Source organism: Natrix helvetica (assembly GCF_964273705.1).
Source record: "Natrix helvetica genome assembly, chromosome: Z".
NCBI lineage: Eukaryota > Metazoa > Chordata > Lepidosauria > Squamata > Natricidae > Natrix > Natrix helvetica.
The window spans coordinates 55,730,129-55,753,745 of NC_138554.1; the positions used below are offsets into that span (position 1 = coordinate 55,730,129).

Here is a 23,617-nt window from a genome sequence, read left to right on the forward strand (position 1 = left end):
TGTTTGAATGTAAGAAGAAAATAAAGAAAAGCTTTAGAAAATTGTTAAATTTGGAGATAAACTGATTTCATTTGCTCATAAAGAGTCCTTTTTAAAATTGTTACATTGAATATAAATTCAAATATACATCCTATATATTCTATTTTAGTTTATTGTTAGTTAATCCTTGAGAATTTTAAAAAATGATAATTTTCGCAACTAAGTTTTTTGAACCTTTTATATAAAAATGCAAGTTTTCTGCAAACTTTCAGATGAACGAGAACAAAGAGGAAAGAACTATATTTATGAACACCTGTTATGGAACATCCTTGTTGGGGTGTTACTAAAATGTATTGGGTAGTGAAAGCTTAGGGACAACCTGATGTGCATTTTAGATCCAAGTTACCATAAATCCCAAGCTAGTTTGAATATCTCTTAAGTGCCTTCTTACTTACTGTTAAATGGAAAAAAAGGTTTCCTCTGCGGGTTCGGATTTCCCGGCTGGGAGAGCGTCACCGGCTGGGTAAATGAATTTAGGATCGAAGCAAGCTGTGTTTGAAAGCAAGTTGTCTTTATTATTTCAGGAAAGCAAGACCAACAGTGATGTACTGTAGATCAGTGTTCCTGAGTGAGCTGACCCCGACATACAGTAAGTGTACATTTTTTATACCATTTTCCTCTTTGAAGTCCTTTTGTTTTCTTTGTACTATTGTTTTATCACTTTTTGTGTGTGCCTTTGCTAATGGTTCTAATCCTGTCTTGCGTTTTGTTATTCCTCTGTCCTAAAGTAATTCCCATGGGGCAGGAATGAGCCCTAGTGTCTTCTACTGTATTTCTTATTTTTACATCTTTGCCCTGAGCTAATCAGTCTTTGTTGTCACTCTGACCTTTTTCTCTCTTAAAGGTAACTTCTTCCTGCACTTTCTAAGTCTTTTGTATTATTTTGTACTCTGCAGCTATTTCTAATTGTCCTAATATCCTGGTAATTATTCTCAGGAGGTTTCTTTTAGAATATATGCTGGCTTTGTTGTTCTAGTGACTTCCAGTTTGGTATGGGCTGTACTGGTTTCCTAATGCAACACTATCTTGGTAAAGTTCCCTTCCCACTTTACGATGAGGCAGAGCAATACAATCTAGATGCAGATTTATTAAACTGGATTAAGCAAAGTTGATGCTTGCTACAGAGATCATAAGTTAATTAGGTATAGCCACAGACATATATCACTGTAACAAAGAGCAGAATTCTGTATCACTAGAGTGCAAAGATAAAAAAGCTGTATATTAAACATAAAACACCTGATACTGTAATGAGAATTCTTTTTAAAGTTATAGACTCTGATGTTTTGAAATAGTCTATCATTATTCCATTTGAAAATTATTTATTATCACCCTTTCCAGAAAGGGGAAGTTAGATAATAATCTAAAATTAGTTAAATTATCCATGAACAATTAATTAAAAACTCAGTATGCAAATAATTATCTCTTTAAAATTATACTTGCAAGTAGACATTCATTTGACGATTATCCCAAGCAGCTTCACTTATGACCAAAGATAAAACTTCCTGAAATAACCTTCAGAATGCCAGATAACCCATCAACCTCCTTAAAACAGTTGTGGCAAAGTGATATAAATAAGTAAAACCACTGACAAGTGACATGATCTGACATTTATGATTAAACTCTGCACAATGGCATTAATCAGAACAAAGCTGTTTGATGTTATGTTACAAACAAAAAAGTATGTGAAAGTATCTCTGTGGGATTTGATCTTTGATCTTTTGGTGAATCATATTTAGAAGCCAAAGGCATTTTACTAATGAGAAAGATCTGCACGATAGAATCAAAACGGTAGGAAGACTGTCTTCTTCCTTGCACTGCTGTCACCTCAGAAGCCGGTAAGTTGGCTTTCTGACATGTCCAGGCAGGTTGTTTTCTAACTCTGATACTTGATACTCCATCTCTTTTATCACACCCAGGTCCTTGGTAAACTATGGAGCCAACTGAATTCTAACTAAACAAGTTGAGCAGCTGTGAATTATCAATGTTATCTGACTCATTTTTTAATATATTACAGCGGAGAACAGATAGAATAACATTATCAGTACTATCCCTGCTTTTGGAACATTCTGGAATCAAAAGCTTTTTATTAAGATAGCACATACTTCAAAAAATGATTCAAAAGTGGTTTAGAATTTTTTTTCAAATGCATACAGAAGCCTGAAAAAGTCAAGCAGTATTAATTATTGCAGAGAGATGCTATATTCTCAATCATATAAAAACTGTGAACTTCACTGAAATATCTCTCTCTGATGAAAACATTTAACATTATTATTTCTGAACATGTTTACTCTTAAAATATCCAAAGAACTCTATTTCGTAATTCCCACATTATTTAATCACCTGTTGACATCTAGTGGCTAAAAAAAGAAATTAAGTTGATTTTGCCAGTTTTTGCTTGGCACATTTGCAAAATCTCTGACTTATTTACCATAATTTGCTGAATAAGCCAAAGATTTAACATTGCCATAAGCTGTTGTTTCCCCAAGTATGGGTCACAATTCACAGGGAGTTTGTGAGATACAGGATGAAAGTCACCACCTTAGAGAAACTTTAGGAACAGGAATTGTGATGGACAAAGAAAAGAAAAAGAAAAAAAGAAAAGAAGGTAGGAGAGACAACAGTAAGAGTTACAGAAACTACAATCTGGCATTGCAATTTTCAAGCTGCATTATTTTAAGACAGTAAAAGAAAAACTGATTTAAAATAGAATCTAGCTTTCTTCAAAATCAAATGCACATCTCAGGAATGAAGCAAAAGTTAAGCAATTTCCATTAAAGTACAGTTTTGGGATTTTTTCTAATGAAAATGTTTTATTTCATTTGTCCAATTCTGTTACTATTGAGCAGACAGATAATTATTTAAAAATTAGAAATGGCATATTTCTTGCCCAATTTTAATTTAAATAAAACAATTATTTTAGTCATATTGGGAAGGTGCACACAAATTCATGTTATTATTTTAGAGCGTATTGTGCTGTTTGGAAACCATTGTATTAAGCCATAAACCAAACTACTTTGGCTTAGTGCACAATGTATAAATTCAATCTATGAATTAAACTACACATTAAGGAGCAATTAATTAATTTCTTTTTATATGTTTATTATTTTAGTCTGTGTAATTTTTAAGTGTAACTTTTAATAAATTACCATTTAAAAATTAGCTGTTCAAAGTAATAAAAACAGTAGACACTAATCCCTTGCCAGCAAAAAACCCATGACATTTTCTTGGTTTATGCTTCCTGACAGTTCACATTGTAGCCTTATATATATTCATTAAAACAAAGAACTCTTCTTTCAGTGTCCAGATTTTCTTAGGCTTTTGGTTTGGCTATGTAATCATCTCCCAGTGAAGCTGCTGCCACAAACCCCAATGCTCTGGATAATCTGACTGGGAGATCAGTGAGTTATCAGAAGAAAATGATGACAAATATTTCTATATTATTGCTAATTAAACTTCCTGGATAAGACCATATGGAATTGAGCTCAACTTGGAGAATTTTAGTTTTCCGCCTACAATCTTTTCATAATCATAATCCCTCCCCCACACCTATTCTATAAACATATTTCCTCTCCAGGATTCTAACCATGTACTGGAAAGAAGAGCAAAACTCCACTCTTTTATTGAATGCAATAGAGGAAGCATATTTGAGCAATTCCAATTTTCTACAAAATAGCACCAAGTCAGATGTACTAAGTTGTTGAAAATAATTATTTCTTGATAACTGTTCAGTTCCAGTGTACTGGAGATTGGTCAAATCTGGACAAGATGTTTTGCCAGAGCATTACAGAGCCACGATGGTACAGTGGTTAGAATCCAGTACTGCAGGCTACTTCTGCTGACTGCCTGCAATTTGGCAGTTTGAATCTCATCAGGCTCAAGGTTGATTCAGACTTCTATCCTTCTGAGGTGGGTAAAATGAGGACCCAAATTGTTAGGGGCAATATTGTGGTTCTATAAACCGCTTAGAGAGGTCTGTAAAGCCCTGTGAAGTGGTATATAAGTCTAAGTCAATTGTCAACTGTACATATTTAATTTAATTTTAATGATACAAATCTATTTAATTTTATTGTATCCTGTTATATTTTGTATGAACTGTACACCGCCCCGAGTCCCTTGCGGGAGAGGGGGCGGTCTAGAAGCATTAAATATTATTATTATTATTATTATTATTATTATTATTATTATTATTATTATTATTATTATTATTAAGTGCTAGTGCTATTACAACAAATGTCAGAAATGCAAGAGAAGGTCAGTAATATGGAAAGCCTTTTTATCAATCAATCCGTTTATTACAGTCTTAGACAGAGACCAGAATAAATAAAAATATTCAGTAAATATACAATTAAAAATTCTAGTATAAAATAATAAATAACAATTAAAATCTATAATAAAACCTAGTCTGTCATATATGGTCTGACTATACTAAAATTACAACCCATAAAATGTGTGGCCTGTTGTAAATTCAATGCTAAAAGTTAAAAGATTTAGCCGGTTTAGCACATTTATTATATAACATAACTATGGTGGAGAAGAAACATGTTTACGATGAATCCCCAGTGCTGCTGTGCAGAATCTGGCCACCTGCACTGTAGTTATAGACTGTTCACCCTTACACAGCCACTGAAGATAGGTAGTATCGGAACAGCCAGGATGCCTAGCAGTTATTGGCAGAACATGTTTTTTCTAATCTCTGTGTAAAAAGAACATCTAAGGAGCATGTGACTCACAGGCTCCACATCTCCTGAGTCACAGGAACAGAGTCTTTATGTCAATGGTATCCTTTTATACTTGCCATACAGGACAGCCGATGGAAGCAGATGGTGTGAGTGAAAATGTTTTCTGGTGGTTTGCTGACTCCAACTGACTAAGATAGTTGGTAGGAGCAACAACACATCTGGAGCAGTGGTGAAATTCATTTTTTTTACTTCCAGTTCTGTGAGCAGGCAGGGGAAGAATACTGCAAAATCCCCATTCCCTCACCACTCCTGGGGGAAGGATATTGCAAAATCTCCATTCTCACCCCACTTTGGGGCCAGCTAGAAGTGGTATTTGCCAGTTCTCTGAACTATTCAAAATTTCTGCTACTGGTTCTCCAGAACCTGTCAGAACCAGTTGAATTTCAACCCTGATCTGGAGCCAGAAACAGTGGAGCTTTGCCTGCCTCTTGATGTCCTCCACCCTTTGTCACAAGTTTTGTTTAGCCTTGATCTATGACAAGGAGAATTTGTCTTGGAGGATTAATGGAGCAAGACCTTGTGGGAAAAAAGATAAGCTTTAGCCAGAGATTTAAGGACACTATACAGATTCTTGCTTCAACTTTTGTCAATCCTGTCTCCAGATGCAGAAGTGCATTTGAGGCACAAAGCGGCATCTGGAGAATTGATCTAATGAATTTGGATTGAACTATTAATAATGGTGTAAAATATGAAGGTCCCATAAAGAAGCTGTGCTAGTGACTTGGCTAGAAAAAGCGTAATTGCGGCAGGGACATAATATCCTCCCTTTCTGCGGAAAAATTTAAGGATAATGCTCGCTGATCTTTGGCCCAAGGCAGCCACATATTCTCCATTTGCTTTTCTTGAACCATTGGCCTGAATGACCACCCCCATGTATTTGAAGGTGGTTATCTGCTCTATTTTATGGCCATTTAGATGCCATGAATAAAGTTATGCCTTTTTTGCAAAGGCCACGATCTCCATTTTTTTCATAACTTATGTCCAGTTTATTGTAATTACAATACTGAACAAGTGTGTGCAAGGTTCCATTAAGGCCTAGTGGTGTCCTAGAGAGGATCACAGTGTCATCTCACAGAGCAGCAGGGCAATGTTTTGATTACCTATTTTTTGGGGGGTGGTAACTTGGCTTGTTTAACTATTTTACCATAGAAGTTGAAAAGCAAGGGGGCCAAAATGCACCCATTTAACCCTTTTTTGAATTTTAACTGACTTTGAGAGTTGCATATTACACCTCACCTTGACGAATGTTTTAGTATGTTCATAATAGATGAAGAAGCCTGTGGTTGATTGAGGCAACTTCCAGCTTCTCCCATAGCTTAGTCGTGGTAACTGTATATAAGGCTGCCTTGAGATCTATAAAACCGGCGTATAATGATACAGATCTATTTGATATGTATTTTTCAATCAGATGATGAAGAATTAAGCACTAATCTCTGGTGCCTCCCTCCTCTCTAAACCCGGCTTTCTCTTCAGTGATCAAGTTCTTTTTAATCATCATTTTGGTTTTGTAGAGACAATGCTTCAAACCAATGGTGGAATGGGGGAAATGGCCCAGGACAGTATTACTACTTAGCCCCCAATTTCCCAACTAAGAATGGGATCTCACAGTCTGCCACTTTAATAATGAAATTTACCGCAAAATAAATGAAATCTGGTATGATGGATCTAATGCAATTCAAGGCCATTTATCGACATGCATACAAACACACGCTCCTTAAATGTGTAAGGGGAATGAGGCTGCATCCTGGAACCTAACCTCTGACAGAACATGAGACCAGCTTACAAATTAGAGGTGGGTTTCTGAGAAAATGCCTGATACCATGTCTACTGTCAGCTGATCCTTAGTGATTGCTTCTGAAAACTAACCAGAAAAAGCACCACTGGTCAGCCAGCGCAAACCATTTTTGCTTCCCACTGGCAGAGCTTCCCTCAGAGCTTCTGCTCTTTACTCATTTTTTCCTCGACATACCCAGCATCCCACTCTGTTTCGAGAATCATGTGCGTTCCATCCTGTGGGCTTCCGCCGTTTCTGCAGCAAATCCTCGAGGGCAGTGGATGTCTAAAAATGGTCTGAAGTCATGTATCCTGAGGCCGGCTTTGTGGAGGATCCCTCCCAGGCTGGTGAAATCTAGGGGGAAGCCCCAGGAGATTTCCATTAGGTCTGCAGCTGCCTTTTGCACAATGCCAAGGACTTTTCTGCCTTACCCAGATGGCAATGGCATTACTTCCTGCCTTGTGTGCCGTTGGCTGCTTTGGTAGGGAGAGAGTTGCTTGTTTGTGGACATGGCATCCGTGATCTGGAGTTTGGCGCCTTCGGAACCCGGAGCAAGTGTCACGGCCATCCTGGTTTGGATGAATCTTCAGGCAAAGTAGCAGATTGCGAAGCCTTTGCACATTGACCATTCTGCACATTCTGCTTTCTTCCGGAACAAACTATTATTATTTGGCTGTGGCATGGGCTTATGGTGGAATTTTTATGATAATATAGTTTATGATAAGTGATTCCTTTTTAATACTATAAGTATTTTCATGTAATAGTATCATGCCAACCTGAAAAGTGGCTTTTGACCTAAAATATGATCTGGTGCAAAATCTAGACCATTTTAGATACAAGATACAAGGTCTTCCATGTTTTGCACTTGCTCATGCTTAAAGATTATAAAGCGCCCTACCAGATATACCACATTTTTCGGAGTATGAGACTCACTGGAGTATAAGACGCACCAAGATTTTGAAGAGGCAACTTTTTAAAAAAAGTTTTTACACTTTGCAGACCTCCCCAAAATAGCCAGGTTTTTTTTTGCAAAAACGGGCTCTTTTTGTCAAAAAAAGGGGCATGCATAGCTTTTAGGAGGCTTATAGAGTGCTCCTGGGGGCTGAAGGGGCAAAAATGGCCTGTTTTTTGCTGATATTTGCCCTCCCCAGCACCCAGGAGCACTCTGGAAGCCTCCTAAAGTCTATGCACAGCCATTTTTGCAAAGGGGACAGGGTTTCAGGAGGCCAAAAATGCTGTATTCAGTGTATAAGACACACCCAGATTTTCAGACTCTTTTTTGAGGGGGGGAAAATGATAGCCAGCTGGCTATCTTGCTAATGCAGAAGTAGAGCTCATATCTCCTTATTTTTACCCCAGAGCCCTAACCACTAGACCAAACCTGCTCTCATTTGCTGTAAACCTGAATTTGTCTTCACTCTTTCTTCCCTTGATGTTTTAAGTCAGGTAATTGATTGATGTTCCTAATGCTAACTGATTCTTCTATGATCATAATTTAAACTATCTTTCCCTAGAACATTGCTGGCAAGAAAGCCAAAAACATGGATGCCTTCTTTCTGGATTATATAACTATTTTGATACTCTTTTTCTCCCAAGAAATCTGCGTGATAGCTAATTTATTTACCCATATTTTCAGAATATAAGACGCACCTTTCTCAGCCAGTCATTTTTTTCTCAGCCCAGCAAACTTCACAAGGTTGTTATTGAGATGGCAAACTGTAACTACAGTACCATTACAGTACTTGCTTCCCTCTGCTGGCCATAATAAAGATTTGGTTTGATTTAAGGTATAGGGAGAAAATGTTCATTGAATCCATATACTGCATCACTTTTTGTCCATTAGAATACTCAGCCAAGTAAACAGGAGTCCATGTATGAGGTTACCATGTTTTGAGTGGCAAGGTCACAATGTACACTAGGAAAGCAATAGAGTTTTCAGTATGTCTTTGCTGCCATGAAGCAGTCACTGGGGTGGGGGTGAAAGATTGCATGCCAAACATGGTAGCTTTAATCTGCCACAAAAACAATGTATCCGGGGTGGGTGAGAGGCAGCCTTTCTTGATATTATGCTATAATGTGTGATGTGCCTGTCTTGAAGGACAATCCTCTTATCAATTAATAATTTGTACTAGTATTAAACTATATTTTGGAGACAGGGGCCTCCGTGATTGGTCTTCATTGCTCCTCCTAAAAAAGCTCTTTGCTCATGGATTGCAGAGTTGTATCTGCTCAGCCTTCTATTCTCTGGGGGAAAGATTCTCTTTCCTATCCCAAAAGATATCGCAGGTCAGTTCTCAAAAATAATTGCCTCTGGCTGCGCAGGCAGAGCATCTCCGCAGCCAATTCGGAGCGGCGCAGGAAGAAGGCGGGGCCGGATTGAAAGGCAGCCGGGTGGTTGAGCACCCAGGACCTCGCTATGGCGGCGACAAGCGTCCCCAGCCGTCTCCTACTGCTACGAGGGAGACGGCAGGGAGGCTTCTTCCTCTTGCCGGGCGTAAGAAACACCTCTAAGAATTGCAGCCGGGGCGGCACCAGGTAGGAAATGCGAAGGGTCGGACGGTTTTCAGGGAGCGTTAAGCCTTCCCCGGCTTTAGGTTGCAAACGAGCAATGCTTGGAGGCTGTGTCTTTGCGCTTGTCGAGCGGGAGAGAAAGCAGAAAGGAGTAAAGGAACCGAAGGAGGGACTGCCGAGGTAACTCAGTTGCCGGCTTCTCTCCAGCCATGAAGGTGTGACTGGAGGTTCAATCCGGTAGGGAACCGCGCGTCTGAGCGCCTCCGGAACGGAAACGCTGAGAAACCAACGTGGGTCCGCGCTCCGCTCCAAAAGGCCCGAGAGAGACAGAGAGACCTCTTGCACCCACTTCGAGGAGAGTCACAGCTCATGAGTGGAGAGGACATTTCCGCCACAGGTTCAGTTTTGTATTTTTAGGACTGTTTATTTACTCGCTAAGCAGCTCATTAAGTCGCGTGAATCCCTAATCTCTAGGTTTTGAAACTAAAGTGGAGCAGAAGAGATGAAGAAACGTGACAGCTGGGACTTGTTAGTGACGACTATTCGTCATTGCATCTTCCTTCTTATGTCAGCTATATAGGTACCTCAACTTCTCATGAAAAAGATATTTCAGTGATGGATAGTTAGAGGTCCAGTTTCTTGTATGCCCCTGATTTTGTAACAACACTCCTTACAATACAATACAATAGTAGAGTTGGAAGGGACCTTGGAGGTCTTCTAGTCCAACCCCCTGCCTAGGCAGGAAACTCTATACCATTTCAGACAAATAGCTATCCAACATCTTCTTAAAGACTTCCAGTGTTGGGGCATTCACAACTTCTGGAGGCAAGCTGTTCCACTGATTAATTGTTCTCACTGTCAGGAAATTTCTCCTCAATTCTAAGTTGCTTTTCTCCTTGATTAGTTTCCACCCATTGCTTCTTGTTCTACCCTCAGGTGCCCTGGAGAATAGTTTGACTCCCTCTTCTTTGTGGCTACCTCTGAGATATTGGAATAATGCTCCTTCATTTATATGTTATGTCTAACTGTGGATTGCATTGTTTGAAACTCATCATGATAATATTGCTGTTAGTTAGGAAATTTTCCTTTCTTTTTTGAGGAAGGATGGATTATGCATTATCTAAAGGAAAATGCATTCAAAATATTTGATTTGTCCATGACTGCAGTTTTATAAATGAGCATCCCCAATAGATAGCACTCCCTTGTGATGCCACATCTGTTAGGTTTAGGTTTAGGTTTAGGTTTATTAAATTTATAGACCGCCCCCTCTCCCCGCAGGGACTCGGGGCGGTGTACAGACCGTTCATATATAAAAACAACAAAACATGATATAAAACACCAGACAGAACAACACAAACATACAGTCTATATATATAACCCAAACTAATTAAATAATTAAAACAATTCTAAAACCAATTTAAAACCCCAAAATTTAAAATTTAAAAAGCCATCCAGGAAGGTCAGTAGTAAGTGTTACTTGTAATTACAATTAGGCCAGGCCGGCTAGTCGAAACAGGTGGGTCTTGAGTTTCTTACGGAAGGAGCGGAGGTCCAAGGTAGTTCTAATATCGGGGGGGGGGGAGGTCATTCCAGAGGGTTGGGCCCATCACAGAGAAGGCCCTACTCCTAGGCACCGCCGCCCGCACTGCTTAGCGGAAGGTACCCGGAGGAGTCCCTCTCTGTGAGAGCGGATTGGTCGCAGGGATGTGTGGGTTGGAATGCGATCCCGCAGGTAACTAGGTCCCGAGCCATGGAGCGCTTTAAAGATGACAATCAGCACCTTGAAACGCACCCGAAAAGCCACAGGCAGCCAGTGCAGCTCGCGCAGGAACGGTGTTACATGGGAGTACCTAGTACTCCCCATAATAGCCCGCGCGGCTGCATTCTGAACCAGCTGGAGCCTTCGGGTGCATCTCAAGGGGAGCCCCATGTAGAGAGCATTGCAGTAATCAAGGCGGGAAGTCACCAGGGCCTGAGTGACTGTGCGAAGGGCGTCCCGCTCTAGTAGGGGGCGCAATTGGCGCACCAGGCGAACCTGGTGGAACGCCCCCCTAGCCACGGCTGTCACATGATCATCTAGCGCCAGCCGGGAATCTAGGAGGACGCCCAAATTGCGTGCCCTATCCACCGGGGGCAGTTGTTCCCCCCCGATGGCCAGAGATGGAACACACTGGCTAAAGCGGGGCGCCGGTAGCCACAGCCACTCCATCTTGGAAGGGTTGAGCTTGAGTCTGTTGTCACCCATCCAGACCCGGATGGCTTCCAGACACCGGGACATCACCTCAACGGCTTCGTTGGGGTGGTTCGGGGTAGAGATATATAGCTGAGTGTCATCTGCATACAGATGGCACTCAACCCCGAATCCTCGAATGATCTCGCCCAGCGGTTTCATGTATGTGTTGAACAGGAGAGGTGAGAGGACCGAGCCCTGTGGCACTCCGCACGCGAGCAGCCTCAGGGTCGACCTCTGCTCCCCCGTCAACACACATTGCGTCCGACCGGAGAGGAAGGAGGAGAACCACCGTAAAACGGTGCCCCTCACCCCCATCCCCTCCAGCCGACGCAGTAGGATACCATGGTCGATGGTATCGAAAGCTGCTGAGAGATCTAACAGGACTAGGATGGAGGAACAACCCCCATCCTTCGCCCTCCAGAGATCATCCACCAACGCGACCAAAGCCGTCTCAGTGCTGTGGCCGGGCCGAAAACCGGACTGGCGCGGGTCTAGATAGATAATTTTCTCCAGGTGTCGAGGGAACTGTTGCGCCACCACACTCTCAACAACCTTCGCTAAGAAGGTTAGTTTGTTTTTTAAAAGTTCTACATTCTTCATTTGTGCTGTTCTGTGCTTAATGTTGCAACTTCTTGTCTGAATTCATATTTTTTCATTAATCAGATATTGTGAGAACACATATCATAGACAAATATTTCTAAGGACACCAAAAGTAGAACAGAGCAAAGTTAAAGGGTTGATCCATTCTTTACTCTCCTATATTATAGTTTGTAGTTTATAGTTTATTTAATTTATAGACCGCCCCCTCTCCCCGTAGGGACTCGGGGCGGTGTACAGACCATTCGTAATCAAAACAATAAAATGACATAAGACATAAGACATGCAACATAAACAACTCACACACACGGTCTGTTATAAAATCCCAAAACCAATTTAAATATTAAGAGCAATTTAAAAACCCATTAAAACCCCAATATAAAATTTAAAAAGCCATCCAGGAAGGTTTGAATAGATGTTAAATGCAGTTACAATTATGGTTGTAATTAAGCCAGACCTGCTACTCGAAACAGGTGGGTCTTGAGTTTCTTGCGGAAGGAGCGGAGATCAGAGGTGGTTCTAATATCGGGGGGGGGGGGGGAGGTCATTCCTGAGGGTTGGGCCCATCACAGAGAAGGCCCTACTCCTAGGCACCGCCCGCCCGCACTGTTTAGCGGATGGTACCAGGAGGAGGCCCTCTCTGTGAGAGCGGATTGGTCGCAGGGATGTATGGGGCAGAATGCGATCCCGCAAATAACTAGGTCCCGAGCCATGGAGCACTTTGAAGATGACAATCAACACCTTGAAACGCACCCGAAAGGCCACAGGTAGCCAGTGCAGCTATTAGTAGGCAGGTAGAACAATCTATAGTTTATTTATTATTATTTATTTGTATCCTGCTTCATTATTTTTAAAAACAAGACAGTGAACACAATACTCCTTCGTCCTCCTTTTGTCAGACACAAGAAATCAGGAAGCAAGATGGTTCAAATGCAAACAGGTTTAATGCATGCTAGCACTCTCTACAAGAATCTGAACTACTAATGGTCAAAGCAAATTGCCGCCAGATAAGAGTCAACTGAATTCAAGATAGGCTGGACTTAGATCTCTTGTGGGTGCACAGGGAGTCAAGACTGATGACATGCTTGACCCCTACCTTGGGCTAAGCCTGGTCATCTATAGTTTTCACCACAAGAATTCTGTGAGGTAAGTTGGGCTGAGAGAGAGAGACTGGCCCAAGGTCACTCAACTGACTTTCATGGCTAAGATGGGTGGTCACTTACTTACTAACTTGGTGCCTTAATCTCTTGCTGTTCGGAGGGAGTGAGAGTGTCAGAAATGTGAACTTTAAAAAATTGAGGTAGATGGTCAGATATTATTTTCTGTCAGGACTGGAATACAAGATAGTCCTCGACTTTTGATCACAATTTAGCCCAAAATTTTCATGGCTAAGCAAGACAAGAGAAATTTGCCCCATTTTATGATCTTTCTTACCACAGTTGTTAAGTAAATTACTACAATTGTTAAATTAGTAACACAGTTGTTAAGTGGCCCCAGCTTCCCCTTTGCCTTTGCTTGTCAAAAGGTTGCAAAAGGTGATCACATGACTCAAGGACACTGCAGCTATCATAAATGTGTGCCAGTTGCCAAGCTTCTGAATTTTGGTCATGTGACCATGGGGATGCTGAAGTGGTCATAAGTGTGAAAAACATTCACTTTTTTCAGTGTCATGGTAACTTCAATCACTAAATGGTTATAAGTCAACATTACCTGTAATCATAAGCATCGTCATTAACAGTTTAATATTATTATTCTGGAGGAGGTAATCAGTCACTCTATTATAACAGGAATGAAGATTTTCAAAGCCACTGTATGATTTATTTTTCTTTTTAAAGACAACTCATATCAAAAGTTTTTGGCCAGTCTTGACATTCCTGCTTCATTGCTCAAATCAGATGGCAAAGCATAAATGGATATGTGGTTTTTATATCAACCTTAGGACTGTGCTGCATTGCATTTTAAGGAACTATTTGTAAGCTGTTCTCAAATGGATTTGTGATCTTGGCTTTTCTTGACACAATGTGCAAGTCCAGGTTCAGATGTGACACCAGAGATATCCCTGTATAATAGATAATTGACTAATCAGGAAGAACAATGACTGCATAGATCTTAACTGCATGAGTTTAGCTTCTTGATTTGTCATTGCAAAGATCGATTTATCTATCAAGGCCATTCAGAAATTTGGCACCATCAATAAGCAGTTTGCTGAAACCTTCTGTATAAGTATTTCTGCTTTGTTCCTCATTCACTTTCTTATAAGACAATATCTGAAACTGTGTTCGCGCCATCACCCATTTCACTTCCATTTGTAAACTGTTTGGAAAAAACAAGCCAGGGTTGTATAGTTTGTCCAGCTTTTGCTGGAAGTAGAATCCAAATAGAAAAGAGAGACAGAGAGAGAGATGTATATTGTTCCCAAAAAGAATTATTTCCTTATGATAACTAAAAAAGGCCTTTATGAATAAATGCAATTATTTTTTTCAGATATTTAGCAGAATAAAATTGTGGTATTTATGCTTAAATAGTTTTGGGACAGTTTTTTTTAATGAAACTGAGACATCTATAATGCTGCATTTATTTGGCTTGTAATAATTTTACTAGGGGGTCATTTGAGATAATTCTACATGTCTTTGGGTGTTTGTGCTTTTTACATGTAGTGTATTTTAGTCATGTTTGTATTACAGTGTTAAAATTATTTTGGAAGAATGATATGCCATAAAATAAAGAAGGAATGTGGCTTGAAAAATATTGTACATTCAGATATATTAAAACCCTGACTGGCCTTCCACCTAGAGTAGACCAATGTTTATGCTAAAATATAAATTTATACTTTAAAACAGCAGAAGTGATATAGGAACAATTTAACTTTTCATATTCCCTCTCTAATACATACAAGGTACATCTTTTGTGAGGGGAAGGGGGTATGGGAACTGATGATGGGCTCCAGCACAAGCCCGAAACCTTGGAAGAATAAACCTTTGGTCCTGATGATCAACTCAGATTGGATCCTTCAACATTTATCCAGGGACAATCTGATTCTATAAAAACTATGAATTTTATAGGCAATAATTTTCCAGAAATCAATGGCATAGAAATGTGTTTTATTTTCGTCCTATGTTGTCTGTAATCAGTTGAGCCCTGTGGAATGAGAAAAATATTAGACTTTGGAGTGTAACAGGGCTTAGAACTGGAAACCTGTGGCTTGTCCATTACATATTCTTTTTGCATACATTCAAGATTAGAATATATGTAGTGATTTAACTAAGTGAAGAATAGAAAAGATGCTATTTCAATTTTCTAAAAATATTTCAGAATATTTTCAGAAAGAAGAGGTAGATAGTTTTACATCTATACATAGTTTTGTTTGTTTGTTTGTGAATTATATTTTTAAATTCTTCTGCATGTTTATATTTGTAAAATGGTGGCCTGCAAAAAAAAGTGTTGAACAATATGCTAACTTAATAATTTATGTTATTATTAATAATTTGTTATTATCAATTATCAATAATTGAATACAAGCAGAATCTGCATTGGAGCTTCTTATTGTTTGTGAGAATTATAGTGATGAGAGAATAAAAAGAATACGTTCAATTGATATATAACAGGAGTATAAAAATCCCCATGATGATTGCAGATGTCAGTGTGCCCAGCAGGATGTCAGGGTTCCAAATAGCATCCAAAAATAAATGATGATATAGATGTCCAAGGCAACGTATTGCTCGAAGTTCCAATTTATTAAGAGAGTCATGTTGGCACATCTGGGAAAACTCTAATCTGAAAGCTTCCAGGTTTTCTCCACCTAGTTGAAATTTCAAGATCTTGCCTCACACCCACAATTCCATCACATGGTCCAATCTTCCACTGCCATGCTGGCAGTTCCACCCATCCAGTTCCTGTCAGGTGCTGAGGTGCAGAGACATGACCTTGGCTTTCTAGGAATAATTTTGTTTTGGCTACACAGTGAGTAACTCTGTACAATCCCCCCTCCCATTTTCCCAAAATAGAAAAAGGCATAGTAGAATAATAGAAAGTGTGGCAGCCAAAGATCCAAAAGAAAACTGTAGGCCTGACACAGGATTCCCTTGGCTTCTTCCATGTTTCCTAAGTTCTGAAAACAAAATGAAAAAAAAAATGAAAAACTAGTACTATATGGAAACCAGTAGCTTCAAGCACACTCACAAGTAGTTCTTGAGATATGATGATAAAGGTGCCTGCCCATAATGGTCTCATGTCATAACTGTCATTAGGTGAAGTGTCTCACTTTATGACCTCCCCCAATCCCTGCTCTGCCCAATGAATTGTTAAACAAATGGGCAGGTTTTTAAATAGCATGGGATGCTGATTCCCATCTCATCAGGCTAAACATCCTCCTCATTACCTTTTGAAGAACTCCAAGGCCTTCTAGAGCGCTTGGGTGGTTCACTTCTTTGCACAGCCACATGGTGCAATTCTAGAAGTGACCACCATTTTGTCCCTCTCACACTACACCACAGTTTGGCCCAGGGATACACTGGTTTGTTCTGCTTCTTTAATAAGGCACACAGAAGCTTTTCTGCAGCATTCAGAAGCTTTTGCAACCCTGTGCAGAACTTGTTAAGGCAGAAAAATGAAGCAGTTTGTCTGGCCACCACCGTTTTGTCCACACCCACAAGTAGGCAGGGATAAAATGGTGGTTGTGTTTAGGTTGTCACCATGCGGCCTGGGGACAACCTGCTTTAGTTTTACTGCCTTAACAAGATATGCAGAATGCTGCAAAAGCTTCCTGCAGTATTCAGAAGCTTCCTTAGTGGCTATGAAGATCTTGTTAAAGCAGAAAAACAAAGCACTTTCTATGGCAGCCACCATTTTCTCCTTGTCCACCAGCAGCTGGACAAAAGAGGCCACCTATCTTCAAGTCTCTGCCTAGTGGTCCAGGGACACATGATTTGCATTACTTCCCAAACATGAGGTTTGAATAGCTTTAAAAGGTAAATGAGATTGGGGCAGGCCAAAGCGCTGCAGTGTCCCGGCAGAGTAGGATGAGGGAAGAGAGTGGTGGGTCCTGCAGGATCCCTGTGATCAGTCACTCGTAAGGATGTAAAGGAAGGCCCCTGTCCAGATTAAAATATTATTTATTCTTCTTATTAAAAAGAGGCAAGACAGAATATTTCCCCTAAAGGAGAAGAGGAGAAAAAATCTTAACAAAAAACAGAAAACAGCCCCAGTCTTCCTGCCATAGGAAAACAACCTCAAGCAGAAGCTTGAAGAGGCTGGTCTTTAAAATTTTGTATCCATGCAGAAAGACTGGACCAATCTATTCATAACAAGGAGAGTCCAAATAAGCAACACAATTGGGCAAGCCAAAGCTAACAAGGTTAGCTCAGACAAATAGCTAGTATTTGCATTTTCCCTTTTGTCTGTAGAGCCAGCCATGACCCCTACACCCATAGGAATCTGGCAACAGCCATTAAAATATTAAAGGACACATTCTTACACAGGAATGGTCATCTCAATCACAAAGCCCCAAACAATATATAAAACCCCACGTACTCTGAACCCCATTTTGTCAACTGCTCCAGAAACCTCCTGCTGACACTAGTTCCATTTCATTTCAGCATCTTTTTCCTGGCTTGGAACCAGACGGGAGTTTACTTCCAGCAAGTGAATAACCACAGGGTTGCTATAGCCATTGTAACTTTAAAACAGGATAATGTATAATTTTGTGGCATCTGTTATCACCTGCCGTATCTCAAGGACTACCTGTATATATCGTACAGTGCCCCTTGGGCCCATGTGAATCAATTTTTAGAAGATTAAAAAATAGTGAATTAACTGAATGGTGACTAAAAAAAATTTCAGAGGTATATTCAATTGGGACAGAAAAAGACAAAAATGAGTGGAATTGGTTTAGAGAACAAAATGTTATCTTAGAATAACTGCACTTATCACAGATGGCCTAATACAACTTCTAGGTTCATTCCTTGGTGTGCTTGGCCCCAATTAAGCAATCAAGGCAAGGAAAATCATTTACTTTACTATTTTATTTCAAAACTTTCCATTAAAAAGGATTCTCTAAGAGAAAGGAACCTAGAACAAAGGCATAACATTTACTTTTTATGCTACGCACAACAAAGAAACTTTAAACATTGATTAGATTAGGAAAATTCATCTGTCCAGTTACCTCACGAAACATTAGACATCCAATAATATGTAAGAGTAAGGAATGAAAGGAGCTTTGCATTCTGAATAAAAATAAAAGAAACATTCATTGTGCTTTCCCAGCGCTTGGCTCAAATGTTTCCAACTATATCTGAAAGACCACAGACTTCTTAAAAAAAAACAAAATCCATGGACAATGTCCCTAATACTGGACTTTCTCAGGAACTGAGTGATAGAACCTTACTTTCATACAGACAACCACCCAATTTGAAGCAGATTCTCACCACATGATAGTAATGTTTATATGAAAAGTAGATGTCTACAATTGTAGATGTCTACTTTCCCTGCAACATATGCAGATGTCTATTTTGCCAACAGTATCATCACAGGCCCAACAAGTACAAACATAAGATTAGAAGTACCTTTACATACTCTTCCTCCAATGTGATACAGATAGTCCTTACTTATGACTTGCAATTCTGGTGGTAGTTAAAGAAAGTGTCCACACGATCATTTCACTTAACAATCCCAACCCCCACTTCATGACCCCACATTGTGGTCATGAAGTGACCGTGTAGATTGTTAAGCGGAACATGGGGTGACTCAGAGAGAGAGAGCCTGAGAGTACTCGTGCAAGGCCTGCACTCCAGCACCTCCCCAACTCACATGTGACTTACCCTGGAGATCACTTCCAAAGATTGTGTCCAGGAAGGAGATTTGGTGCTCTACCCCTCGGCCTTCCTGTATAATATGGAGGTGGGACTCATAAATCCCCTTGTTTAGCGCTGTCATAATTTTGAACAATTGTAAAGTGCGAACTATCTACATGCAATCATGTATTCCTACAGAGGGCTTTGTTATACCAACGGTCGTAGGGAGGGGTAGGTGCGAGGACACACATAATACCTGCAGTCGGTTGGGAGACCGTGGTCGTTGGACACGCCCGGTCATTTGTACCAACCCCCGCATACTAGGTGGCCAGGATCCGCAGAGCCAGGGCCTGAGGCTGATGCTGTGTAATGCAAGGTCTGTTGTCAACAAGGCCCCCCTCATAAAAGACCTGATTTCTGAGGGGGAGCCTGACCTCGCAGGAATAACGGCGACCTGGTTGGGCCACGAGGGTGGCTTGCCCCTCGTGGAAACGTGCCCACCAGGCTACCGTGTATTCCACCAGCCACGGGCCCAGGGGAGGGGTGGTGGGGTAGCGGTGATCATACGGGAGAGTCTGGAACCGAGAGAGTTCACTGTGCCACAGACATCCGGGTGTGAGTCTCTGAGTGTGAGGTGGGGCCCAGGGAGACAGTTGGGCCTGCTGATTGTATACTTGGCTCCTTGCTATACATCAGCGGCCCTGCCCGAACTCCTCGAGCTGGTCGCAGAGATGGCAGTTGAGACCCCCAGACTGTTAGTTATGGGGGATTTCAACTTGCCGTCGATGGGAGAAGCATCCGAGGTGGTTCGGGAGTTCATGGCTTCCATGACAGCCATGGACCTGACTCAATTAATTCAGGGCCCCACGCACGAGGGAGGTCACACACTGGATCTTGTTTTTATCTCTGGCCAGTGGGCGAGTGATCTGGGAATAGGGGACTTAGCCATCACACCCCTGTCATGGTCAGATCACTCACTTCTCCAGCTTGACTTCCCTGGTACTACCCCCCACCGTGGGGAGGCGGAACCAGAATGTCCTAGATCAGCGATGGCGAACCTTTTTTGGCTCGCGTGCCATAAGTGGGGGGAGCGCGGGGGGGTCGTGTGCGGGCGTGCCGCACCCATAATGCAATGCGCCCCCCAGTGCGCATGCGTGCACAACGCGCCCATTTTTGCACACTTTTTTCGCCCTCCCCAGGCTCTAGAGGCTTTATAGGAGCCTGGGGAGGGTGAAAAGAGCCTCCCCCCGGCCCCCGGAGGCTTCAGGGAACGTCCGGAGGCTTCCCTGAAGCCTTCGGAACACTTAAAACCACCCTCCGAGCAACCCGGAAGTGACTTCTGGGTTGTTCGGATGGTCGTTTTAAGAGCTCTGAAGGCTTCAGGGAAGCCTCGGGACGGTCCCTGAACAGGCACGAGAGGTGCGTCTTGATCGCCTGGGCTCGGATCGCCTCCGCCGCGTGGTGCCTCGGGCCCGGCGTCCTTGTACCACTCCGCCCAGCCTCTGCGCACTCGCCAGCGCACTCGCCAGCCGCCTCGATCCCTTGCGCCGCTCCGCCCAGCCTCTGCACGCTCGCCCGGCCTTCACATTGCTGCCGCCGCCGCCAGGACGGAGCGGCACAAGGGATCGAGGCGGCTGGCGAGTGCGCAGAGGCTGGGTGGAGCGGTACAAGGATGCCGGGCCCGAGGCCCACGCGGCAGAGGCGATCCGAGCCCGGGCGATCGAGACGCACGTCTCGTGCCTGTTCAGGGACAGTCCCGAGGCTTCCCTGAAGCCTTCAGAGCTCTTAAAACGACCATCCAAGTCACCCGGAAGTCGCGCCGCCCTCGCCTCCTCCTCCTCCTCTAGCCGCGCCACGCCAGGCAGGCCGCGCAGCTGGCTCGATCCCAGCCTTAGGCGGCGCCGCGCCACGCTCAATAGTCGCAACTCAGCTGGCTGCCGCTTTTCCCCTCCTTTGTCTCCCAGCCGGGGCGGCCCGTCGCCGAGTTGCAACTATTGCCGCCGCTGCTACCGCCGTTCACAGGACCCGCCTCTCACCCTCTTCCTCCAGTCGGCAGGCTCCGATTCATTTGCTGCCTGCCAGGCCCTGGCGCCGCGTTCGAGCCGGAGGGGGAAAGGAGGAGAAGGAGAAGGAGGACAACAAAGCCCCCTTCGCTTTCCCCGTCCCCCCCCTTTCGGCTTAATCCTTGCGATGCCCGCGCAAAGCCCCGAGGGGACGGATTCCTGTGCGGGACACATGGCAGGAAGGCCATAGAGTCCCCCCTCCCTCAGCCGTCCAGACGGTCCCTGAAGCCTTTGGAACGCTTAAAATGACGCTCCGAGCAACCCGGAAGTCACTTCCGGTTTGCTCGGAGGGTGGTTTTAAGCGTTCCGAAGGCTTCAGGGACGGTCCCTGAAGCCTCCGGGGGGGCGGGGGAGGCTCTTTTCGCCCTCCCCAGGCTCCTATAAAGCCTCTGGAGCCTGGGGAAGGCGAAAAATAGCTTTTAAAAAGGTGAACTCAGCTGGCCAGCGCGCGCATGCGCACTGGCCAGCTGACAGGGCAGAGCCTCGCTGCCCTGACAAATGGCTCCGCGTGCCACTTGTGGCACGTGTGCCATAGGTTCACCATCACGGTCCTAGATGGTTCCGCCCCAGGCGCCTGATGGAACCGGAAAGGTTCCAGACGGAGCTTGGGCCACTTCCTGTCGACCTGACCCGCTCCCTGACGGAGGACCTGGTGGCCGCATGGAATAGTGCGGCCGCCGGGGCCCTAGACCGGGTTGCGCCTCTGCGGCCTCTCCTGTGGCAAAGAACCACCCTGGCCCCTTGGTTTACCGAGGAGCTGAGGGTGATGAAACGCCATAAGAGACGCCTAGAGAGCAGATGGAGATCCTCTCGTTCCGAATCTGACCGAACACAGGTAAGAGCCTATTTAAGGACATACCTTGTGGCATTGAGGGTGGCCAAACGTCGATATTGTGCCGCTCTCATTGCATCCGCAGACAACCGCCCTGCCGCCCTGTTTCGGATGACCCGCTCCCTTCTATCACAGAGGCCGCGGGAAGCCCCATTGCAGGGCAGGGCAGAGGAATTTGGGGAATATCTGCAGGATAAAATCGCTCAGATCCAGAGGGAATGGGTCTCCCTCAGTGATCCAGGGGAGACGTCCGAGGACAGTCTTGAGAGACCATTTTGGGAGGAGTTTGACTCTGTTGCCTCCGATGATTTGGACAGGTTGCGTGGGCGACTGCAAGCCACCATATGTTTATTGGACCCGTGTCCCTCCTGGCTTGTACTGGCATCCTGGGAGGTCACACGAGGCTGGCTCTTGGGAATGGTGAACACTTCGTTGAGTGAGGGGTTCCTACCAGCCGCCTTGAAAGAGGCGGTTGTGAGGCCCTTACTCAAGAAGCCTTCGCTGGACCCAACTGAGCTAGCTCATTATCGTCCGGTCTCCAACCTTCCCTTTTTAGCGAAGGTTGTAGAGAGTGTGGTGGCCACGCAGTTCCCGCGTCACCTGGAGGAAACTGACTATCTAGACCCGCGCCAGTCCGGCTTCCGACCCGGGCACAGCACAGAGACGGCCTTGGTCGCGTTGGTTGATGATCTCTGGAGAGCCAACGATAGGGGCTGTTCCTCTATCCTGGTTCTGTTAGACCTCTCAGCGGCTTTCGATACCATCAACCATGGTATCCTACTGCGCCGGCTGGAGGGGTTGGGGGTAAGGGGCACCGTTTTACGGTGGTTCTGCTCCTACCTCTCCGACCGGATGCAATGTGTGTTGGCAGGAGAGCAGAGGTCGACCCTGAGGCCACTCACTTGTGGGGTGCCACAGGGGTCGGTCCTCTCGCCTCTCCTGTTCAACACATATATGAAACCGCTGGGTGAGATCATCCGTGGCTTTATGGCGGGATACCACCTGTACGCTGACGATACTCAGCTGTACATTTCCACCCCGAACCACCCCAACGAGGTGACGTGATGTCCTGGTGTTTGGAAGCCATACGGGTCTGGATGGGAGACAACAGACTTAAACTCAACCCCTCCAAGACGGAGTGGCTGTGGCTACCAGCCTCTCGGTTCAACCAGCTGACTCCATCGCTGGCCATTGGGGGCGAGCAACTGGCCCCCGTGGAGCAGGCGCGCAATTGGGCGTCCTCCTAGATGCCCGGCTGTCTATGGATGACCATGTGGCAGCCGTGGCAAGGGGGGCGTTCCACCAGGTTCGCCTGGTGCGCCAATTGCGCCCCCTATTGGACCGGGATGCCCTTCGCACAGTCACTCATGCGCTGGTGACGTCTCGTCTGAATTACTGTAATGCTCTTTACATGGGGGTTCCCTTGAGATGCACCCGAGGACTGCAGTTGGTCCAGAACGCGGCCGCGCGGGCAGTGATGCGGAGTACGAGGTACTCCCATGTGACACCTCTCCTGCGCGAGCTGCACTGGCTCCCTGTAGTCTTTCGGGTGCGTTTCAAGGTGTTGATCACTATCTTTAAAGCGCTCCATGGCACAGGACCTAGCTATTTGCGGGATCGTATCCTGCCCCATACATCCCTGCGACCAATTCGCTCTCACAGAGAGGGACTTCTCCGGGTGCCGTCCACTAAGCAATGCCAGAGGGCGGCGCCGAGGGGTAGGGCCTTCTCTGTGATGGGCCCAGCCCTCTGGAATGACCTCCCACCCGATATTAGGACAGCTACCGATCTCCGCTCCTTCCGCACGAAGCTCAAGACCCACCTGTTCCAACTAGCCGGCCTGGCCTGAATTATAACTATATTTTCTAATCCCCCTGGATAATTTTTAAATTTTAAATTAAGTTTGACTTTGGGTATTTTAATTGTTTTAATTGCATTATGTTGTTCTTAACTAATTGATTATTTATTTATTATGCATTGTACAATGTTTTTGTATATCTCCTCCTCGTTATTTATTTGTTGTGTAATGAATTGTACGCCG

General features: G+C 43.8%; 1 protein-coding gene across 2 annotated transcripts in view; it reads left to right on the plus strand.

Moving 5' to 3' along the window:
* Positions 1–8,957: 8,957 nt before the first annotated feature.
* The window catches only part of LOC309381579 (bifunctional methylenetetrahydrofolate dehydrogenase/cyclohydrolase 2, mitochondrial-like), a 46,595-nt gene continuing 31,935 nt past the window's right edge, over positions 8,958–23,617 (plus strand). For both annotated transcript variants that reach the window (XM_081932738.1, XM_081932739.1), the window contains exon 1: positions 8,958–9,087. In XM_081932738.1, the coding sequence (XP_081788864.1) occupies positions 8,969–9,087 (119 nt within the window). In that variant the 5' untranslated portion in view covers positions 8,958–8,968. The remainder of the gene's footprint in view (positions 9,088–23,617) is intronic.